The 20,000-nt window shown below is 45.0% G+C and overlaps 2 protein-coding genes across 2 annotated transcripts in view; one reads left to right on the top strand and one right to left on the bottom strand.

Moving 5' to 3' along the window:
• Positions 1-2,438, top strand: part of prkag1 (protein kinase, AMP-activated, gamma 1 non-catalytic subunit) — a 7,798-nt gene extending 5,360 nt beyond the window's left edge. Inside the window, exons 11-13 of the mRNA XM_062544611.1 lie at positions 284-430; positions 943-1,042; positions 1,318-2,438. Coding sequence (XP_062400595.1) covers positions 284-430; positions 943-1,042; positions 1,318-1,331 — 261 coding nt within the window. The 3' untranslated portion in view covers positions 1,332-2,438. The remainder of the gene's footprint in view (positions 1-283; positions 431-942; positions 1,043-1,317) is intronic.
• Positions 2,439-7,434: 4,996 nt separating this feature from the next.
• Positions 7,435-20,000, bottom strand: part of LOC134091888 (activin receptor type-1B-like) — a 19,061-nt gene continuing 6,495 nt past the window's right edge. The window contains exons 2-9 of the mRNA XM_062544610.1: positions 14,268-14,513; positions 13,137-13,391; positions 12,199-12,429; positions 11,533-11,700; positions 10,933-11,089; positions 9,897-10,021; positions 9,559-9,689; positions 7,435-8,741 (exon numbers count right to left, since the gene is read on the bottom strand). Coding sequence (XP_062400594.1) covers positions 8,616-8,741; positions 9,559-9,689; positions 9,897-10,021; positions 10,933-11,089; positions 11,533-11,700; positions 12,199-12,429; positions 13,137-13,391; positions 14,268-14,513 — 1,439 coding nt within the window. The 3' untranslated portion in view covers positions 7,435-8,615. The remainder of the gene's footprint in view (positions 8,742-9,558; positions 9,690-9,896; positions 10,022-10,932; positions 11,090-11,532; positions 11,701-12,198; positions 12,430-13,136; positions 13,392-14,267; positions 14,514-20,000) is intronic.

The following is a 20,000-nucleotide window of genomic DNA, read 5'->3' as shown; positions in this document are numbered from 1 at the left end:
TCCAGCACCACGGGTGCCCTTTGTGCACTGTTTGGACACCATCTGCACAAGTGCACATGAGTGCATGGGATAAGGAGGCACAAAGTCTGTCTTTAAGTGGCTTTAAATGGCTTTTTGTGTGTTGGTGTGTGGGCAAAAGCTGGTTCTCCTGGCACTTCTGAGATGTTTATTTATAAATGTCTGGTTGTCTGTCAGTGAGTGAGTGAGTGACCTGTTTATGCTTTGTGTTTGTGTTCTCAAGAAGTTTAGTGATATGTTGTGATGTTTTGCACCCTCCCCCCAGAACCTGGCAGCTGAGAAGACCTATAACAACTTGGACGTGACGGTCACCAAGGCGCTGCAGCACCGCTCGCAGTACTTTGAGGGCGTGCTGACCTGCCACAAGCACGAGACTCTGGAGACCATCATCAACAGGCTGGTGGAAGCTGAGGTGATGTTCTCACCATCACCCACCCTAGCTGACGCTCTCATTCACCAGCTCACCTACAATTTCTTCCTTCACTTCACTGGTAGACCTGAAATGTAATGAGATGATTTGCTATAAAGGGGAAGGCTACACTGAGGTGTGTGTACTTGAACCAAGTAATTAGGGATCTACTTGTAACTAATGACCATACCAATGACTGGTAAAAAAAACATGGACAGAAAGGAACCAAATAAGGTCATTTCTGGGTAGCCATGAACAGAACATTTGTTTCTGTTAGCTAGCATTTAAAGAGCAGAATCAGGCAGTCATTTTGCAACCATGGCCAACTCAAATGCATGACGCCGTGCGGTTCGTGCTGTTCACCATCACTGGTATCCACACAAGTGCTTTTCCACACATGCGTAAAGGAAGTGAAGTAGTGGAGAGCATAGACGGGAGGACGTGGGCATCTCCTTGGCACCACTAATGCCCCTACCCCCTCCTCCTCCGTCTGTCATCCCTTCTCTGCATCACAGGTGCACAGGCTGGTGGTGGTGGACGATCAGGAGGTGGCGCAGGGCATTGTGTCGCTGTCGGATATCCTCCAGGCACTGGTGCTCACCGAGGGGGTAGAGGGTAAGCCCAGCGCTCTGTGTGTGTGTGTGAACTTGTGTGAACTTCCTGTTAGTTCTTGCAAGAACAAGAGTAGTCTTCCTGAAAGAAGATATCTATCTCTCTCTCTCTTTCTCGCTCTCACGTTATCTCTTTCTCTCTCCCTCTCTCATTTTATCTCTCTCTCTCTCTATTTATCCCTCTCTCTCTTTATTTCTCTCTCTCTCAACTCCTGCGCCTGTCTGTGCACGTAGAGACGCTGCTGCCGACTACTGACAAAAGTCATTTGTTGTTTTTAGGGACGGCTCGATAATCTGGTGGGAGAGAGGAGGGAGCTTTTGTTACTTTTTCTCTCTCTCTCTCTCTCTCTCTCTCTCTCTCTCTCTCTCTCTCTCCCTCTGTCTGTCTGTCTTTCTCACTCTGACTGGAGGATGGATAATGGTGGACGACCGACCCAGAAGGAGGACCCAGAAAAGAGATGAGGAGAGCGGGATGGTGTGGCGGACAGAGAGCCGAGTCTTTGGAAAGTCCTCATTCTTGGGTTTGACTCCCCATCTGTGAAAACTGCAATATCTCTCTCCCTCTCTTGCTCTCGCTCTCTCTCTTTCTTTGTCTTCTTTCTCAGTCTCTGTCTCTCATTCGCTCTCTGCCTCTTTCATTGTGAGAGCACGAAGGATTCCTATTGTAACCATTGAACCCAGCAATACATATAGGCACTATAAGCACAAATATTGACATCATGCCAAAATTTCAAACCAAGCAACCAAACACACAGCCCACCAAAAGGACATTGTATAGGGGAACAGCCTGTTACTGTGTGAAGAATGGGCCTGGCCTTTTCACGTACTGGCACAGCTCTCCACAGCTTTCTGCATCAGGAGCTCAGGTGTAAATTATGCCTTTATGCCTATGCCATTTCAAGCTATGAAAGAGGGCATTTCAAGTTACTTTGTATGTGGTAGAGAAAGAGGACACCCTCTTCAGACAGATAAGGGATTTCAGGACACTGCTGAACACCCCAGTGCTGGGCAGATGTTTTCTCGGTGCCGTACCAGCACAGTTAAAAAAAACTAAACAAAAAAAAACAGATGGGTGTGAGAAGTCAGAGCTGCATCTGAAAAATTCCAAAAAGTCGTTTTTCGGCCTGACGCTGCAGTCCGACCTGTTGTTCGGCTGCTGTGCTCCTGGGTTAAATGTCACATTCCATAGATGCACATCCAGAATATTTTCACTCTTGATCGTTACATACCTGCAGAGTATTTGATTACAGGCCAAAACCTCCCGTGATCTTCATCACTGAGTAGTCCGCAGACCTAAACTTTGAAATGTAGGCTCTGTCTTGGAAATGGAAACCTTTTCCAAATGACACATTTGCCCTTGAAATGTGAAGTCTGCTGTGGATAAATAATGATTTGCTGTTTTTAAGAGTTTGTTTTCATCTATATGAACACAAGGACACTGAATATTTATGTAATAATCATGGTTTTATTATATATTTTAAATTTCACACACCCAGTTTTGTTATGTAGATGGGGAAATGGACATCATTTCAGTTGTCAGTATGGAGCACTTATGTTTTGATTTCTTTGAGCGGGTATACTGCAAATATCATTTGAAAAGGCAACTTTGTTCACTCCTTTGGGCTTAGGAAATGAGAAAGAGGAGACTGTCTATCTGCTGTTAGCCACAGACCAATTGCTGTATTTTCAAAACCGACAGGAATATCTAATTGGTGTCAGTTAACTTTAGTGACCTTACCGACCTAACGCTTCCAATTCTAGATTTGCTGGTCTTAGCCAAGGTTAAACAAACAACAAAAAAAAACAGTGCAGTATCTTCATTTTCAGAAGTCTGTCTCTTGATTCATTCCATACCTCTCTGACCATGTGTGTGTCTGTGTGTGTGTGTGTGTGTGTGTGTGTGTGTGTGTGTGTGTGTGTGTGTGTGTGTGTGTGTGTGTGTGTGTGTGTGTGTGTGTGTGTGTGTGTGTGTGTGGCATCGCATCCCATCCAAGAATCATTCTGGTGTGATAGGGAGTTCTTCCTTGGCCTCATTTTCCGACTGGTCAGCAGTGGGGTCCAGGTCAGATCCTTTAGCAGCACAGGCCACTGAGCTTTCCCCTCGTCAGCAGTTTAATTTCAAAAGACCCCAACGACTCGCTAACCTGACCCAGGTGGCAGCCCTCATCACCCGGAATGAAATGGACCAATCACAGGTCACTTTGAATAGACAGCGTTCATAGACAGAGTTGTTGTTTGGTGGTCGTCTGACCCCAGCTTCTTTTAATAACCATGTCTCATTTTATTCAACATTTGCCCTCAAATGGGGGCCGCACACGAAAGGGATTTGTACAGCCATTCCATCACGTCATCATTTTCTCTGTTAACGAAATCGCTGAAGCATTCTCTATATTTTCAAAGCACATATATGATTATTTTTCAACATACTGATCAATATCCGAGGCATCATGTATGTAAATATACCCCATATTTTGTACAATGCGTAATGTACTTGTAGTTTTTAACTTAATGCATGCATCATATAAATATGTTTGACCTCTTCATTTATGTGTCATGTCTTTGGTTGTTATGGGTGGGTGGTGAGAGGATGGTTTTGTGCATGTAAGATTGCATCCACATATCTGAACACTACTGATCTGATGGTATGAGAAAAATGTGAAAATTTGTGTTGTTTTGCTATCTTGCATAAAATGGAATAAGACTATATTTGAATTCAGAAATGTGTGGATATGTTTTTAAGATGTTTTGTGGATAAGTTTTCAGGACAAATATTGCCTATTCAACCTGGTAGAATTCTAATGTAGTCTACAGGGTTCCCACTCTAAGTCAAAATTTGATGACTTTTAACTGGCTTTCCCTGACAAAGAACCTGAATTTCCATGACTTACTATATAAATAATTCCACAATATACAGACCAATGATTTTAGAGCAGCCTGGTAGCATTCAAGAATATTTGACTTCCTTAGAGTAGGAGAAGAAGAAATACATTTGGGCTACTCAAGCGAGCAGTCAAGCTAATAACCAGATGTACCCCAATTCTGCGTGGAAATACTCAAGTGAATGTATTATTTTAGACTTTTTTAAACTGTTACAACAAAAATCCCTGATATTCCATGACTGCCCTAAAAATGATAAAATTCCCTGACCTTCCATGTTGAATAGATTTTCCAAAACTCCATGATATTCCAGAAATTCCATGACCCGTGGGAACGCTGAATGTAGTTGTTTATAGTCTGTAGATGCAACTTCAATACCAGTAATGAAAATGCTCAGACTGACAGATGGTAATTTTAGAATAGTAACCTCAAGATAAAGGTGCAAAGAAGTAAGAGTAAGACGACATGACGTTAATACTGGGTCATTAGTGTACTATCTGCACATCTGCAAACTCACTTCCTCCCTGATGACATCAGAACTGTGCAATTTCCTGCCGATTGCTGTGCAACAAACATTTGCCTGACTTTCCCTTTACTGTTCTGTTCAAGCCTGAGCTGTCCAACCGGTCAGGAGACAGGAGGAAGTGACATGCGCTGCAGTCGCTTCTTGAGAACAGAATCACGAAATGATGCGTCATGAACATGCTAATCTATCAACCATGAGAGTGATCTTGACTAAAGCTTTATCCAAGACTATGCTATGTGGATGAGTGACTTTTGAACTAACACTCATTCTTATAAAGGGAAGCTGAGTCCCAAACGATTATGAGCACTTAAGGTTGGCCCTGAACATGGTAATGGTTGTGAAAAATGACATAAGTTGCTACAATGTGTTCAATAACAATGAAATGAAATAACAACACTTGAAAATAGGAAATACTGAATTTATTACTGTATAATATTACCCTATGTACAAGATTGGGAAAAAAAAGCTTATCAGCAGGATTTCATTCTAACCCCCAGAACACGATCAGGTACAGGGTGATGATTCAAACGTTTGTACTCATGATTGTAAAACTTGACAAGTGATTGTTTAGAGAGTGAGATGTGACAGACATGTGCGCTAACAGCTATTGAACAGGCCGGGGGGATCCAGACATCGACCAAAGGCCTTCGGGTAGAACAGGCAGGTGAGGTGCTACTCTTTCCTTGTGAGAGCAAAAGTGATTTGAACATCTAAACAGGGAACTGAAAAGAACCTTCTATTTGTTAACCCCAAAACCCTTCAGCAGCAGTTATTTCAGAAACTCCCTGTATGTACACGCACAACCCTTCTGCCCCTAATAATTACATTAGAATATTGAATAACACCCAGTATGTTCAGAACAGAGTTGACAGTGTAGGGGATTTCAGTAGTGTTTACAAGATTAGATTTAGTGTTATGTTCATATATGTTCACATAGTCATTCAAACGGTGGACATTCAGACATAAAATAGGAAAGCAACTTGGATCCTCAATACAAGAGATGAAGAACTTGGGGATCAAACGTTTAGGCTTTTAGTCGGATGTGCTTGATAAGATTCACGGTGTGTTGCAAGCCATCAAGGTATAAAAAATACTCCTTTTCCACAAATTTTCAATACAATTAAAACAATAGTTTTTTATAAAGCACATGTGCTCCTGGGGCTAAGTTACATCACAGTGCAGTTTTCACACCTACTTTTTGATGCTGGGAGAAGGCAGTAGCCTATATACGTGCCAACCCTGGACAAAAAACTCTTACATCTGGGCCGGCATGGTTTCTGACCTGGAGAATAATCTAATGTGGAATAATTCAGTGCTGTATGTAAACACCTTTAACCCACATGGCATTGCTATGGGTTTCAGTGTCTGGCAGGCTTAAGGGAGGGCAGTCTGGAAGGAGTATCTCGTCGTACCTTTTTCAGCTTATGATTCATCACTAAGGAAGGGGGACAGAAACATACCTACAAATACCATATTTTAAGAAGTGAACTTGCAGTTTTCTCTTAAAAAGAGCAAAACTCAATAAATACAAAAAGCCACCCTCCAAAAGGAACAAAACATCATAAATCATACAATATATTTACAACTTGCATATTAACGAGGGTGCACTAGATGGAAACTAGTCTTTCCACTAATCCTGTGGCCATCATGTCTAAATGATGTACAGTAGGAGTCAATCAAATACTTCAGCTGTTGCCTCTTAGTGCTCAGTAGTGCTGTAGGGTATCCATTAACTAAGATAATTCATTGCAACTTACATTGTGCACCATATTCAACTGCCTGCATTTTTTTTGTGTTAGTCAGCACGGACAAGCTATTAAATTATCCATTTACAGTTACAAATTCACCATTTAACAACATCATGAACAACTTTAGCCCCTCAGTCCAAGGAGTTAATGACTTAGACATGCAGTGCCAATGTTCTGTAGATATATTTTCATAGGAACTTTGATGCTTGTGTTTGTTGTGTAAAATCCAACTATGTCCAGAAGACGAACAAGGCTCCTGGGTCCACATTATTCACAATCTGTATTCTGTAATAACTTAATTGATTTTTTTGTTCTTTGTGTGAAATCCAAAGCAGTCACGCTAGTTGATGGATACTAAAATCACCCTCTAAAGTGCCACACTCCCCTCCCTCCCCAGAGCACCAGGGACATGACCAGTGTTTCTCTCCAGCCTTAGTCAGAGAGCCAGTGAGTGAGATGGCCTTATATCCTCAGACCAGTGCATAATCAGGACTAAGTCCTTGGTGATGCCAAAACAGCTTACGAGCACCCCCCCCCCCCCCCCCAAAAAAAAAAAACTCCCAAGTGATAACACAACTTAGCTAAGTATCAGAGACAACAAATCATTAGGTAAAATATATGTACAATACCGTACCTTTTAAAAAATACATTTTATGTACATCAGCTTGCTTGATCAGGGCAAATCGTAACACCCCAGAAAAAAATACAAAGGTTTCCTAGACAAGGCATTGCCAAAGAATTGAACTGACCTAATAATCAGCTCAAATACTTCCCAGATTCACCTCTGAAATTAATTTAGCTTCCATGGAATTGTATCCTTGTCAAGGAAAGACTCCAGATTTGGGAGTGTTGAACACGATGAACAAGAGTGATTGATGTACCATTCCTTAATGTGTGCAGTGTGGAGTACAGTGGAGTAGTGTGATCCTAACAGAACTGCTATGGCTATGGTCTCTTGTGAGAACATCAGTGCTTCATCAAAGTGCTTTTCAGAAACTGAATGTTGTGACAGCCATCAGCTGATTGCCATTCACCAATCCCAGGGAACCTGGACACCCCCCCCCCCCCCCCCCCCCGCCCCAACCCCACTCTCAGCTGCAGTGCCACTTTACATCAGCCGCAAATGCTACATTATCCCACACGATGCCGCTTACTAAAGCCTTCCTGAACATCAGCGGATTTCCCCCACCCACCACCCCAGCACCCACCCCTTCCCACCCCCCACCCCCCATGCCCACCCCCGCCTCTATAAAAGGTTTTCATACAGTAGGACTTTGCTTCATTCACTTACACCTCTTTAATCCTCCAGTGTCATGTGACGAGTGGTTTCTATGGTGGGCTACAGTTTCCTATGGTCGATACTCTACCAGGTCCTCGAGGACTCAAACAAAAAGCCGTCTCCGTATGGGGTTTCAGCGCTAAGTCTGTTTACAGACTGCGCGGTGCTGTCTGTACTTAATGTGGAAGTGCTGGTCTTTGTCGGCAGCTTGCCCCCTGGCTGCGGTGGGTCGCCGGGCCCTCTCGGTAATCTCCTGCCCTCTCGCTCCCTCGGCCCTTCTCGCGACGCCCCTCGGTGCCCTCTCGGCCTGTCAGATGGGGTGTTTGTGGTGGCGGGGGCTCCAGATTAGGCTGCGCGCTGCAGATTAGGCTGGGGCTCCAGATTAGCGGGCTGCGCTGAGCGGTGCTCACTACTGAGCGGTGTTAGCCCACTAACCTCTGACACGCGCAGCATCGACCGCGCCCAACGCTAAACCCGAGACGGGGAAAAAGGACAAATGAAAACACGCCAACTGCAGAACAGAGCTGGCCATACTGAGAAACATGGAGACGGTGTAAGAGAGATACGCTTCTGCTTGCGTATAAGAGGACGATTTAAATCCCTATTGATGACTGGAAAGTTCCTTAAAAAAAGAAAGAAAAAAAAAAACATCCTAATGGAACCTCTGAGCCAATACTACCTATTTACCATGGGTCACGGAATCACAAAGAGTCAATTCACCAGACCTTCAATAGACATGAAAAACAATGAGGAAAAAATAATAAAACCAAATTCAAAACTATACAGCAATATTTACCCACCATAAATAATACACATATTCATATATTCACAGAGGGGGGGTGTAGTACTAGTGGTTGCAGTTGCAGTAAAAGTAGTAAGATCAGTAGTTGCAGTCGACGGCCATTTTAGTAGGAAGGGCTGGAGGTAGGGGGTGGAGGATCATGGGACAACTGGCAGGAAAAGGAGAGGACTGTGGGTACTGTAGTACTCAGTAGTTTTGGCAGAAGAAGGCGAGGTAGGCCATGTCACAAAAGTGTGGACGGCGGCTTTTTTTTCTGACTGGCAGGATAGTTTTGCAGTAGTAGGACAGTTGGATCTCATTGCTGAGTTCTCACATGGTCACCCACGCTTCCTTTCAGGAGTCACCTTAGATCTTGACATCCTCCTCGATGCTCAGCTGGGCCAGGGTCTTCTTGATGCGCAGGGCCGTGAGCCGCGCCGCACCGTTGGCGTACCAGCACTCGCGCATGATCTTCCCCATCACACGCAGCGCCTAGGAGAGAGACCAGCCATCAGAACAACATTCAGAGGATAGAAGAGGAGAAGGAGGGTTTTGGTTTTACATTACATCACATTTAGCAGACATTTTTTTATCCAAAGTGACTTACATATGTCAACTTCATCACAAGGGATTAAATTCTCCCCAGAGCAACTCGGGGTTGAGTGCCTTGCTCAAGGGCACAGCGGTGGAAGCCGGGAATTGAACCCACAACTTTCAAGCTATTGCATGCTAGCCCAGCTCCTAAACCACTACGCTACAACATGGTTTATTCAGTGGAGCAACACAAATAACTCTAGAGGAGTCAGGGAGTGCAAGGAGAATTTATTCAGCTCAATTGTCCTGGGATGGTTTACAGAGCCCAGAGCCTAGACGACTGAGCCCCCCAGAGCTAGCAGTAAGGTTACGAGGGAAAAGCCTCAGCTCTTCATGGACTGCCCTATACGTATGCCTGGAATATGATCACTCCTGGTGATGTGGGTTGGTGTTAAGATGGGTGAGCAATTTGAAATGTTTACAAAAAAACATGAAATGTTTACCAAAAAAGCCTTTTTTTTTATGAATGTTCACCTCAGTCTGCCAACTGTGAACACATCTCTGTGCCCACACGTCAGCCTAACGCCCTGCTGACACGTCTATCTTCGTCTACCCCTCAGGTGTTAATGAGGATGCCGTGTCTGTGTGCACCTCAGGTCTGCCAGCAGAGGCCAAAATTGCCTTTTGTTCACCATTGTGTTGACAGTTTAAAGTGAACAATCTCAAATGTTTACCAAACACAAATGAAACGTGAGGATGATGTGCCGGGGTGTACCTCATAGCTCTGCCACCAGTTGGGAATGTTGGGTCGTAACCGCTGATCACACACGACCTTCCTCATGTCCTCTATGGAGGGGTCGGAGGGAACCAAGTCATAGTAGGGCAGCTGATACTCTTCATGAATACCTACACACACACACACACACACACACACACACACACACACACACACACACACACACACACACACAAAACCCACATACATGCCAAAAAACAGAAAGCACATGTAGAGCTGTTAGGTAAGACACCTTTGTCCAAATTTCTTTTCTCACTCATACTCTGCTCTCTCTCTCTCTCTTTCTCTCTCTCCCACACACACACACACACACACACCTCCTGCGTTGCAGCGTCGAGCAATCTCCCAGTAGACCAGCCCCAGTGCGTAGATATCGGCACACTTGAAGGAGTCAAAGTGGCGCATGTTGATGCTCTCATCCAACACCTCCGGGGCCATGTACCTGACAAACACACACACACACAACAGGGAAGGGTCAACACTCACACACCACAGCACCAGTGAACCTGCCCTCATTACCAGCTAGCAGAGATGGTTCATGGAGCATGTTTCAGCTGCTGTTTTATCATCTCTATGAGATGAGAGTTGGTGGGGAGTAGAGGGTGTGACCCCAAATTGACCTCAGGACCCCTTACGGTTACTTAGAGTGGTCGGGATACATTAACGGTATTAAAGAGACCCTATGCAACTTTTTCATAGTCATAAAATTGCTCAGAAATCGTTGTTTTGCTTGACTGACCAGTTTCATCGAAAACAGTAATATTTCCTCTCGCCCCCAGTGTCCCTATCCGCTATTGCAACCTTGCAGTTTCTGCAGGAGACGATCGCTCCTTGTTTATCTGGAAGTCTGAGACGCGTAAGGAACAAGAAAAACCACACTTGCAATTTATATATTTATGTATAGCCTATATATGTATAAATATACACGTTAAAGCTGTCAGGGAAGCTCTGCAGAGAAATATGCAAGCATAAAACGAGCGAAAACGAAAAACGAAACCGAAACCAGAGATGAAATCGCCAATCCTGCATAGTTCCTCTTTAATCATTCTGGCCACAAAAAAAAGAATTCACAAATTCACTTTCATTTATTGCCATGGACGCACAATACCAGACCACATGCTCTCCCTGTCCAGCATTTTTCATCAAGACGCAAGTCCACATTTGTCATGGAAACGCAGATGTTCCCCATCTTTATAAAAAGAGAGATTGCCATCTCATTCAACGCAGGAATGGAGTTCATCCCAGTCCTCCATCTCCCCGGACGGGGGCGACCCCGACAGGCAAGTGTGGCCGGCTCCAGGATGGCAGCCATGTTGGACAGCAGTGTGGTTGATGCCCGCTGCGCCCGCTTACCTCTTTGTGCCCACCCGCTGGTTGGGCGCGATGTCGATGGTGTCCGTGATGGACTCGTGACGCACGGCCAGGCCCAGGTCAGCGATGGCGCAGGTGCCGTTCTTCTTCACCAGGATGTTCTTGGACTTGAGGTCGCGGTGAGCGATGCCTGGCTTTCCTACACGGCAAACACACGGGGACTGGACATTAGGGAGCCACTCATCAGCAGCGCACTGGTCAGCCAACTCTACTGTCTTCATTAGACTGGACCAGAATGTGTCGGAGAGGACTGAAGGTTCACTTCTCCTGACATCCATACTAGATGTTGGCAAAACATCAATGTCTAGATGTAAACACGCGTAGTGATGTTGCATAAGGATATCATAATGTAATGGCAAATGAGAGCTTTAAATCACGTTGTATGCTATGTATAAGCCAAATGCTACATAAGCTATATGTTATATGCTCTGTTTAAGCTATATGCCATCTTAAGATATATGTTGTATGCTATGTATAAGCTATATGCTGTATGTTATGAAGCTATATATATGCTATGTATTGCTATATACTGAGCCTATTTGGACGGGAGACTCTGTGGAGGTGATGCTGGCCGCAGCTCACCCTGAGTGCCGAGGATCTCCATGTGCAGGTGGGCCAGGCCACTGGCAGCGGACAGCGCCAGCTTGATCATGCCCTCAATGGGCATGGAGTAGCGGTTCAGGTAATCAAACAGAGAGCCGTGTTCGTGGTAGTCAGACACCAGCCACAGCTGAGTCCACGTGCCATTATCTGGGAGAAGAAATGCCCTGCATTACTCATCAATACATTTACAAATACACGTTTAGGAGATGTTTTTTCAACATTTATGACTCACATTGCAAAGAACACACATGTGTAACCAACACTCCAACCCATAAAATGAGACGAACTGCTAAAGTTTCAAATGAATCATATCCTCAAAAATGCATAAATGTTTTTTTGTTTTCATTTATAGTTTGGAAAAGAATCTTTTTTTTTACTTAGACCCAACTATGATCAAGATGAATGGTTCTCAACCTTTTTTCCCCTGTGACCCAAATCGCGACCCAATAGCAAATTTACAGCACTCATTCATCAAGCCAATAAAAAAAATGGAATTCAGTCCGCGACCCTTTCAAAACGTCCTGCGACCCAAATCTTGGTCACGAGCGACCCAAACGTTGAGAAAGGCTGGTCAAGATGCTGCTACGTGATGCTGGAGTGGTGGTGGACGCTGGCCTGACCCGGTCAGTGGTCCGTCTGACTCACCCTTGTTGTCGGCGGCGATGAAGCCCAGGATGTTCTCGTGGCGGAGCATGATGGTCTGGTAGATCTCGGCCTCGCGGAACCAGGAGCGCTCCTCGCGGGACGAGAAGATCTTGACGGCCACGTCGCCGCCCCTCCAGCGCCCCCGCCACACCTCGCCGAAGCGGCCCTTACCGATGATCTCCTGCAGCACGATGGTCCGCGCCACTGTCCTCTGCACAAACAGGGGCAGGCCTGCAGAACCAGGGCACAAGACATCAGAACCACAACCACAATCAGAACCAGCTTTATGGGCCAGGTTTACGTAAACTAACAATGACTAACTGGTTAATCTTTGCTCTCAAAGTACAACACTCAACAATGGCATAAGAAGAATAAAAATACAGGACAGTAAGAATAGATCATTAAAGGCAGTAGAATAAGGCTATGTATAAGAATAAATACAGTATTTACATTTGCAATAAATAGACACAAATCTTATTGACAAAGCATGACATGAGTCTTATTGATTCGGGGAACGTTCAGATCACTTCAGGGAAGAGCGGAGGTGGGAACGTCCCTGCTGAGATGAGCTAGCGCCAGATCTCTGGTGATGAGCTGTTCTCTGGTTAGTAAAGGACACTTCTACTCTTGCAGTGCCTTCGTGCCAATCAGTGTGCACTTTGTGATGAGAAGACAATTCTGAGATTTCACTACATTGCCAATGCACACACGGATGCACATTTGAATTTCCCCTTGGGGATCAATGAAGTATCTATCTCTCTACATTTCTACCATCAAAAATACATATTAGTGTGTGAGGACGTCTGTAGAATGTATGTCATATAACGACTTGTTCATTATACACCTGCATGTTTTTATCTGACAAGAAACTAATGAAAGACCATTGCACACACTTACGGAGCCTCTTCCTAGCCTTTACTGTTTAAACAGAGCCTTACCAGAGCCCGAGCCAGAAGTGGAGAGGTCGTAGATGAGGTCCTGCAGGGTCTTGTCCTTGGCCAGGTACAGGTGCTCGGTGCTGGGGTCCTCCACGTCCAGGCGGTGCCGGTGGCCGTAGGCCCTCTGGTGGTGCTGGAAGAGGAAGCGTCCGAGCAGCAGCACCACGCACAGCAGGAAGACCGGCCCCGCCACCGCCGCCGCCACCTCCACCGGCCCCCAGCCCTCCGCGTAGCTCCCCGCCGGCCAGGCCGTCACTGTCACACACACACACACACACACACACACACACACACAGGCACACACACACACAGGCACACACACACACACACACACACACACACACACACACACACACAGGCACACACACACACACACACACACACACACACACACACACAGGCACACACACACACACACACACACACACACACACACACACACACACACACACACACACACACACACAGGCACACAGGCACACACACACACACACACACACACACACACACACACACACACACACACACACACACACACACACACACACACACACACACACACACACACACAGACACACACACACAGACACACACACACACACAGGCACACGGGGAACAGAGACACCAAATTGAATCTTCCCATTCTAATCTCTTACTTGTTCCCAAAGTGCTCCACAAGCAGAGTGGAGACACTGCTGTTCTCCATTACGCACCAAAGCTATGGGACACCTGGCCTCTGTGCATCAAGCAGGCGAGTTCAGGGAAGATCTTTATAAAAAAGACCTGAAAACATACCTGTAGGCCAGACTGTTCGATATCGCTTTAATATGATTAAGTATAAACTTATAACTCAGAGTGTGTGACATCTCTCTCCTTAGTTTTATTCCTAGCTGCCTGCACCTCCATTTGGGTGTGCGTTTGCACCTCTCCTTCCACACCAACCATCTGCATATTGTGTCATCAACCATCACTATCATCATTTCCCAACTATTAGGTTACAGTAATACACAGGAGCAGTTACTATGATATTAATATGCTTTTGTTTCTTTTGACTTGCATAAAGCACTGCGGCTTATACACAATGCGGCTAACTCACATGAAATGAGTGCAAGCGTGCGCCATCTGACTGACCTGGGTGCACCTTCAGGTCCATGCTGTTGCAGTAGTCGGAGTAGCAGCAGTGGGTGTTGAGGTAGCCGTCGGCGCTCAGGCAGTAGAAGGGCTGGCCGGGCGGCACCAGCTGGTTGCTGGGGATGCACGTCCGCACGCGCTGCTCCACGCCATCGATGACCAAGGTGGACGCCATGCACGCGCCGTCCGTCTGGCACTGGTAGCCCTGCTTCTCGCAGGCGGCAATGGTGCAGTTACACAGCAGGGCTGCAGGGGGCGATGGTGGGGTGGGGTGAGGGAGGGGGGGGGAGAGAGAGGGGGGGGGGGGGGGGGGGGGGGTAGAACAGATTCTGTTACCAAGCTGCATAAATGAGGTCTTCTGGCTTGAGGGTGTAAAATAGCGTTGCATAAATGCACCTGCTAGAACTCGAAGGCTGCATAAACATGCTACAATAATGACGTGGGCTCTGTTTTATCATCTGCAGACAAAACACACAGAAAACCAAATATGTTTACAAACACACTTGTGTTGGCACTGGCAGGCAGTGGTGGACAGTAACGAAGTACATGTAATTCGTTACAATACTTAAGTAGCATATTGATGTATCTGTACTTTACTTAAGTATTTATATTTGGTGAGACTTTGTACTTTGACTTCACTACATTTTTAAGTGAAAACTCGTACTTTTACTCCGTTACGTTTATGAAAACCCTCTCGTTCCATTTTGGCAAAACGAATCACGTGTCCAAACTGCGTCCTGCACGCACTTCAGTGCGGCCCACCGAGCATGCATTAGTTTAGATCTGGCCCGCCACGCACTTAGGCTATCATTGGCTTTTCGCTATTTTTTTTTTATTTTTCTTTTTCCAGCAACGACGTTGTGGTTAACATTCCTGCAAACTAACACTCTTCTTAGAGAACGTGTACATTTACAATGTCAATATCAATGTTACATAGAGATGAAAGCCTAGGCCTACGCTTTGAAATCTCTATTGCAGCAAATCTAATGTGCATGCATGTTTGTTACTCATAACGTTACTCATAACGTAATAGGGAACGTGTGAGCGTGCATGAAAGGAAGAGAGTGCATTGATAACTGATATCTCCGCTTTATAAAGGGCAGCCACTGAGTGGAGCCGGCAAGAGTCTTAAAGTGACAGTGTACCATTTATAAATTAATCAAACAGCATCATAGTTCTTAACAAATTTATTTTCTACAACAAAATTACTTTGTCATTATTATCATAATGGGGGGGGGCTAAGGACACCAATTCTCTTTGTGATTGAATAATGTATCGTAAATAAATAAATGTTCTTAATAAATGCTAGGGGGAAGGAAGTATTTGACCCCCTATGTAACCCTATGGGAATTTAACACAGGGGCAGGTAGATTTTTATTTTTAAAGGACAGCTATTTCATGGATCCAGGATAAATGCATCCTGATAAAGTTCCCTTGGCCGTTGGAATTAAAATAGCCCCACGTCATCATACCCTTCACCACAGCTAGAGATTGGCATGGTGCTTTTTCCAGTATAGGCCTACAGTATTAGCCTGTTTGATTTGCATTGAGCTCAATGAGAATCAAACAGGCTAATAGGCCTACTGGAAAAAGCACCATGGCAATCTGTTTGTTTGCAGTTTGATTTTTACTCATTTTTTAAATTAAGGCATTAAGATCAATTGTCAAATGATGATTTTATATTTCTCTTTTTAGGCAACTTTAGCATGGTATCAAATGCATGTTCTCCCCACTGTAGATAGCTTCTAAGCAAATAGACAAATGTAAGAAACTATTTGAGGAGTGGCATTAGTATTTCACCTTATATAAGCTGATTTAGCAGGAGCTTTGATGTGAAAAGGATAAATTATAATTATAATTAAGCCATTAGAACCATAATTCATTGAAGTACTTTTACTTGTAATACTTAAGTACATGTGAAGGCAAATAATTTTATACTTCTACTTAAGTGAAAATTCAAAGTGGGTACTTTCACTTTTACTCAAGTAATATTTGACACAAGGTATCTATACTTTCACTTAAGTACATAATCAATGTACTTCGTCCACCACTGCTGGCAGGACACCCCAATGGGCAAGTACACAAACAATGCGAAGTGATTTTTTTCTTGTCATTCTACTTTTTCACCACCAGGGGGAGCGTTTGCAGTAGCCGGGAGAAAAACAAGCGCTGAATCACAGCTCGTCTAGGCGATGCATTTTTAACGAGGCTGTATTTCTCCAGCCCTTATCAGATTCAGGGTCATTTCATGCTTTTACCCCATAATAGACAGGCAACAAACACCTGTTCCTCCAGCAATGACTCCTTTAATAGATAAACAAGAGTTCTCTGGCATTACACTTTGGTTATGCAATGTTTCTATTCATACGCTAATTCTGTACACGGACAACAGTCTAGATACTACTGGCACTTATGACCTTTGCCCTGAACCATGACACATGAACCTTGAGCACTAATCATGTCTGATAACAGCCATAATTCATAGTAACTCTTACACCGTGATGCAGGCTGGCCCTGAAACAGTTGTGAATGCTGGCCAGACATCGGCGTGCTGGTCTGCTCTTAACCCTATTGCCACAACATCATGACCCAACAGCGGCAGCGCTAAAACCCATTACCATAGATTGCAGACTCAACTCCTGACGCTCGCGCTCCTTCACAAAGCACTCTGGGCACCGCATGTGGACGGAGGTGGACTCTGGTTCCCAGCATTTCATGTGCAGAACATCTGAACAGAGAGCCACTTCCAGGAGAGAGGGGGCGGCTGTTTGTTTGGGGGCCGGACCATTGGTCCGACATCCCATTAGTCCGACATCCCATTCGTCCGAAAATGAACCATTCAATAGAGATACCATTAGTCCGACATCTCATTACTCCGAAAAAAAGAGAACCATTGGTCCGACGTCCCATTAGTCCGACCATACACAGTAGAGATGCATGGATGACTTGAAACTGAAAGATGCAAAATTCGCAGAAAAGAGGAGACATCTTTTTTTGCAGCATTGTGTGTCTAACAACAGACATCTTTTTTTGCAGCATTGTGTGTCTAACAACAGGTGGAAATGTGCTAGCCTGTTGTAACAATCAACCGTTTACCTTCGGCTGTGTTAATTAAACGCAGAAGGGTTTTTTTGAATGACTAAATATGAATGGCAATAAACAGATAATTCTGAGAATGAAGTAGGCTACAACGTAGACTACACATCTGAGTGCGTCTCTTGATTATAACAATGAAACAATGTCGCTTTCTTCGGTTTAACAGTAAAGGAAGACACACACCAAACAATAACCCAGGTCGTGCACAGCGGCGCTTTATATTCACACACAATTAAATGTCCCAAACAATCCCAAGCGTTGCAATTCCCCCTTTCATTCAGTCCCGAAAATAAACCTAAAAGTCCAAACTAAACGAAAGATGTCCTGTATTTTGCCAGGACCGCGCACAAGAGTCAATAATCCAATCCAGGAAAACTAAAGGGCCGCTGCCGACAAAACGTCCCGCAGCAATCAAAAAAATATAATGCTCAGAAAAAAGGGAAAACGCGATTGCTGTCTCTCTGCTAGACCAAGCAATATGAAAACACAGAAAAGCAATCGATCTCACCAAATCTGGTGAATGCACCAGCAGTCCTCGAATTCGGCTTTTTCTCTTCGTGCGCCCTCTGTTTGGTAACGCAACGGTCCAAACTGCGCACAGCGTTTAACTAATGTGAAAGTACGTTTCCTCGGTATTGTTGTTAGTTTCAAACTCGAAGGAAAACATTTACAAACACTCGTTGCCGCAGCACTGAGTAGGCTAGGCCTACTGGCGCCACAGATTCAAAATCTCACACGCACTTGCTACCCTCTTCAGACCGCCCCCATCATAGCGCATTCGGGTAAGGTGCGCGGGTGCGCGTGCATATAAAAAAAATACATAGAAATAAGTAGGCTACATATACATACAATGATATTACATGAGAACAGAGTTATTATATGCAATTAAACAATGTAATATTTAAGAAATGGCACCTAAACCAATGTGGCAGTGTGTTGTGCGACATTTTGGGAAGCCAGGACTATGCACAAATTAAAACGAGTTTCTGGAGTGAAACTTTGAATTTAGTCAGACCTGTGTGATAGAAGAATATGGCAAGGCTCTATTTCTAGCTCATATCGAGAAGAACGCACGATGGAAATAACTGTGACTAACTGTGGATAACTTGTAGCCTAGAACATAAAGGTAAGAGTTCATTGTCCTATACGTTTAGCTATGTTGGAATGTAGGCTAATTTGTGGTTTTGTATACGACTGAAACACGTTTGCTTCGATGTTCGTTTGCAAAAATATAAAACACATCTCATGCTAGATGAAGTTCATCGCGGGATGTGAGCCTGGGTCACCTGCATGACAGTCACGCACCCATCCACTAGCCTATGTCCCTGCTATTGAAATCATACTACAAATAGCGTCACATCACTCTAACTGTAAACAGTGGTAGACGGAGTTTTTAGGAAATAGACCAAAGTCTGGATTTGTTTATGTATTGTATGGTCGGACTAATGAGATGTCGGACCAATGGGCTTCTTTTTTTCGGACCAATGGGATGTCGGACTAATGGGATCTCTGGTCAATGGTTCATTTTCGGACTAATGAGATGTCGGACTTATGGGATGTCGGACCAATGATACGGAACCGTTTGTTTGCGTGAGTTGTTCCGTTTCCAAGGTATCAAATGCATGACCTTTAGGGCTCTTTGGGGGACTTTGTGCTCACGACCGATGGCAGCACCGTGACACACATCACATCGGAGGCGAGCGAGACTGCGGCTGTCTGCTGCCCGGTGGCGGGCGATGGTGTGGGGGGCAGAGAGCTTGTGGGCAGAGGGGAGAGTCAGGGTGGGAGAAAGAGCTGCAGGACCAGACTAGCCTTGTCTGTCAGGAGTGGTCTGCACACAGACACACACACACACACACTCACACACACACAGCTGTGGCGTCTGGCGGGATTCATAATGTGTACATGCACTTACTTTACTAATTCACTTACTTCAAATCAAATCAACACACACGCACACTCTATCTCTTTCTCTCTCTCTCTCTCTCTCTCTCCTTGCACAATAGCATCCCAAACAACTATCTCTGGATGTGAGGTTGTCTTCAATGCATGAGGCTGTCAAACAAAGGCCTTGCTCCCTTGCTCATCTCTTCCCATGCACACACACACACACACACACACACACACACACACACACACACACACACACACACACACACACACACACACACACACACACACACACACACACACACACACACACACACACAGAGACGACTTGCTGAGGCTCCAACATCAAGTCAACTAAGTGTGTTCCTGTGGGATTGTCTCTGTCTCTCTCCACCACAGCCCTCCTGCTCCCTGAACCTGTGACTTGGTTATGATGGGACAGCAAATGAGCAGCCTAATAGGAGAGAGCAAGTCTCCAGTTACCGCGGCGACGCTACACCCTGGAGAGCAATAGCACCAAGGTCAGCTCCAACTGCACCACTGCCATTAGGCCACTAAAACCATAAAAGCCTTTTTGTTTCATCAAATCCCATCGCCCTGCTGAAGGAAAAAAAAAAACCCCACACAACCACCCCCCACCCCCCTCCCGCAACACACACACACACACCCTTCCTCCTTCTCTCCCGCAGCGTAGTGTTTCAGTAGATCATTAAGTCCTGACTAAGCTTTTACTCCAGCCAGCCACTC

The sequence above is a fragment of the Sardina pilchardus genome, chromosome 9 (assembly GCF_963854185.1).
Source record: "Sardina pilchardus chromosome 9, fSarPil1.1, whole genome shotgun sequence".
Taxonomy (NCBI): Eukaryota; Metazoa; Chordata; class Actinopteri; order Clupeiformes; family Clupeidae; genus Sardina; species Sardina pilchardus.
This window is presented reverse-complemented; position numbering and strand designations above follow the sequence as displayed.